Below are 4,178 nucleotides of genomic sequence, written 5' to 3'. Positions count from 1 at the left end.
CCTCCATATCTTCTATCTAGCATTGAATCCCCCCCCTCACCCTCCCTATCTTGATCATTAGCATCACATACCCTACTTCGTGTCCCATCAATTCAATCATGCCACGTTCATCACCATCCATCTATAACAGGAGGGGTTGCATTTCCCACCCTCGATCATCCTATAAGCCAAGAAAGTTACTCTATCTACATAGGTACATCGACTCATGCACACCTAGACTATCAACAGATACTTTGATCAAGTATCTTCAGGTCTCAACAGGTAATCGATTATGGCAAACGTAGACTACAACATACATTTATCACAATGATCTAGTCTCAACGGGGCTGCTATGATTCACCACAATCATCCATCAAATGCATACACTATCAATTGCTCAACCAATCAAACACAAACAATTACATCAATTGTCTTAGTCTCAATCAGTATTTTGCTTCAGATACCTTGACTTCATCAGACAATTACATCAATTGTCTAAGTCACCAACAGGTCACTTTGATTCACTTACTCAGACTTTGTCCTATCCAAGCGACCAACAGACATCAACTGTCACTCTTTGACTCAATCAAGTCAATTTAACCAATTGCACCAGATTGTCCACACCATTTTGATCAATTGTATAGTATCAATCGAAAGCACACACCGCATTTGAACTTTATCTCTTGCATGACCTAAAGGTACTCACTAGCTTGCTGTTTCTTCGTATTAACTCTGCTCTCTCCCATTCTTTCACCATTATTTCTAAATTCTTCTCTTCTACCTTCCCCCAACTTCTCGTTCTTTTTCGAGAGATCGCCTGATTTTTTGAAATTCTTTGGCCCATCTCTCGAGGGGGAATACCACTCATTAAATTAACATTTATGGGGCATATTTTTTCACACCTATGTTTCTTTCTTTGAAACGACGCGATAAACCGCACCATCTCGAAGAGGGGCAAATGTAGTCACATAAATCTGTCTATTTAATCAAATGAATATTTAATATTTATTTGATTAATTTAACCATCAATAATCAGTTAATTAAATTAATATTTAATTAATTCATCCTCAAACCCTTCTCCTATTAATTAAAAATATAATTCAATTTATTTAAATTAATTCATTTAGCCACACTCAAAATCAATTAAATGAATAAATCATATTTATTTAATTTAACCCCCTTTCCCCTTTTAAATAAATAATAAAACATTTATTTAAATCACTAAAATCCCCCCCACTTGCATTCTCCTACAGATGCAAGTTGCAAGCACAATTGAAATAAATGTATTTTTATTTTAATTTAAATCTTATTTTCCCTCACCCATAAAACCCACTTGAAATCCTAAATCCCCGTTCTAGACCCTTCTAACCACTTTATAAACATTTCTAATTAGCCTAATCCATCTCCTAAATATCGTCACATTCCTAAGCAACTTGAAGTCACTTCTCAAAGCCTTCAAAGTCTTTGAAAAACATTCAATGCTTTATGTGTTCAACAAGCTAACCCCTAAAAGTCTTCAAAACCACTAATGGCTCTTACATGACCATCAATGGCTCTTACATAACCATTTATGGTTAACTCAACTCACTCACATGGTTAGAGACTTTCCCTCTAACTCAACCCCATCAATGGCTCTTACATAACCATTTATGGTTACCTCAACTCACCCACATGGTTAGAGACTTTCCCTCTAACTCAACCCCCATTTGACTCATGGGTCTCTTCAAGCATTTATTTCTTTGACCATGGTTATCCTCACTAACGCTTGCACAAGACTTTATACATTGGATAAAGGCATTATTTATTGGATAATGGCTTTATTCGTTCAACTCAACATTAACCTTACCTCCCAAGTTAACCCTCAAGTCATGTCAATCATTTAATGCTTATTCCCTCCCCTCTCAACCCATCTCTTGTTGACATTTGTCATCATGGGATTGGGTTGAAAGCCCTCACATGGATCAGAATCCCTTCAATCCTGACCCTTCTTGAGATTACTTAATCTCAACCATCCATTGCTCCATTTTACCTATAAATAGAGCTCACATTCCTCATTTTCAAATCCCGAAGAATTCTCAAGCACATCCGTAATCCTGAAGTCTTGTATGCATCTAATTTATAGTGAAATCTAGAGAGCATTTAGCATAATCATCTACATTTGTCATTTTGGGCTAAATTAACATTAGGTAATTGGATAATATCTAGTTTTTGGTTTGTTCACATTTGCATTCTCATAATCATCCATTTTAAAATCTATGGACAACCATAAAATACTACAAAGAATCTCATCATCATTTCTTGATAGACTATTCACAAGATATGATAGTGATTGTTATGCCATACCCTTTCCTTACTATTGCCTCAATATTTCTAACCATTTCTCTCTCTTTACTCTCCTTCTCTTATTAGATTAACACACAATAAAATCAACTCATAATTTATTTATTTTAATTTATGCAATAGAAATGAATTATTGCATATCTTTTGATCTCTATTTAAAAGCGGGTAAAACTCACATGACCGAAAAAGAAATGAAAATACAAAGAATCAAGGTAGGTTATTTCTTTACCTAGACTGCTATATTTTTTTTTTGTCTAATATTTACTTTCTAAGAATGGCATTGCTTAGACATTTACTCTAAGATATCTTTATATATATCTGATTCGACTTTTCATGTCGTGTAATAGTTTGAATTCACGTATCTATACTCATTCCCATGTGATTTTGAATTTTTTTTCAAAAGTTAGATAAGTACAAATGATGTTTCAAAATGGAAACATTTTCTCTTTCTTCATCCGTTCAATTTACATATTTTTCAAAATATTCCTTCCTATCCTATAATACATACACCTCTCTATCACCAACAAATTCGTCAAAATTAAACGCAATAAACCAAACATTCGGGTCTTTCCTTTCTAGAAATAAGTTTTTGCACGGCATATTGAAAACGAACTTCTTGACAATTGAAGGCATGTGATGAAAAATAGCTTGACCCGGGATTGCGAAAAATTCGTTGATAAATTACTTTGAATTGTTTAGGGTTTTTGTTTGAATGGCAACTCTGCAATCTACCCACCCCTTCGTTCAGCTATAAATAGTAGCATTGGTTTAGCTATTCCCAAGAACAAGGGTATCTGTTAGAGATGATGAAGATTTCGTTCATGTGGCTTGTTCTGGTCGTGTGCTTCCTGCAATTGTGCACAGGGCAGGACTTGCAAACACAATTTTTAAGCCCTCACAATGACGCAAGATCTCAAGTGGGAGTTGGCCCTCTGGTGTGGGACGATACTGTGGCTGCCTATGCGCAAAACTATGCTAATCAACGCATGGCGGACTGTGCTTTGCAGCATTCGGGTGGACAGTATGGAGAAAACATTTTCTGGGGACAAGGTGCAGAGTTCTCACCCGCAGATGCCGTGAATTCATGGGTTAGTGAAAAGCAATATTACGATTATAATTCCAATTCATGTGCTCAAGGGGAGGAGTGCGGACATTATACCCAAGTGGTGTGGAGAAATTCGCAGAAGCTTGGGTGTGCTCGTGTTAAATGTAATGATGGGGCCATTTTCATCACCTGCAATTACGATCCGCCTGGGAATTACGTTGGGCAGAAGCCTTACTGATTCCATGTTTCTTGTCTTTCACTAAATCAGACCTGCAGTATTCTCACCCATCTAGTATTGCTCTCTAAATAATACGTGATATTGACCAAATGCACTAAGTTGGTCCCCGAATAAAATTTCACGTGTATTTCACATATTTATATTTAATAGATAAATATTGTGTCTATTATTATATCATGATCAAATTTAAGGTAAGGAGCAAATTATTTTTTTGGGTTAAAACAACCTTAGGTTTTTTTCTTCTTTAAAATGTCTCTTTTGCATAATTAATTATATTTACTGGCACATACAACATTAAGAGGTGCAAGGGTAGCCAATAGGTAAATAGAGAATACATTAATAAAATATTTTGTAATATTTTAATGTTAGTAATTTCTTAGTGTAAAATTAAAATATTACACAAGAAATAAATATTAAAATTATTGAAAAGTATATTTCATTAATTTAAATATTATCAATTTGTAATATTTCCGATGAATGTATTTTCTTATTTCATTTGTTTTAACCAATATATTTAGTATTTTTTAGATTTTAAAGTTGAATTTTTTTTTTTTAATTAACTAAATACTTGAGAGA

General features: G+C 34.4%; 1 protein-coding gene across 1 annotated transcript; it reads left to right on the top strand.

Moving 5' to 3' along the window:
- The first annotated feature begins 3,105 nt into the window (after positions 1-3,105).
- LOC131855978 (pathogenesis-related protein 1C-like) lies at positions 3,106-3,768 on the top strand. The gene has a single exon (XM_059220226.1). The coding sequence runs from the start codon at positions 3,123-3,125 to the stop codon at positions 3,600-3,602; it is 480 nt and encodes a 159-aa protein (XP_059076209.1). The 5' UTR covers positions 3,106-3,122; the 3' UTR covers positions 3,603-3,768.
- The last annotated feature ends 410 nt before the right edge of the window (positions 3,769-4,178 follow it).

Source organism: Cryptomeria japonica, chromosome 5 (genome assembly GCF_030272615.1).
Source record: "Cryptomeria japonica chromosome 5, Sugi_1.0, whole genome shotgun sequence".
Lineage (NCBI taxonomy): Eukaryota > Viridiplantae > Streptophyta > Pinopsida > Cupressales > Cupressaceae > Cryptomeria > Cryptomeria japonica.
Note: the sequence above shows the minus strand (reverse complement) of the source record. Positions and strands in the feature narration are given on the sequence as shown.

What these genes read in the sequence shown, in the direction of transcription:
- LOC131855978 (XM_059220226.1), top strand. Translation starts at nt 3,123, where the DNA reads ATGATGAAGATTTCGTTCATGTGGCTTGTTCTGGTCGTGTGCTTCCTG.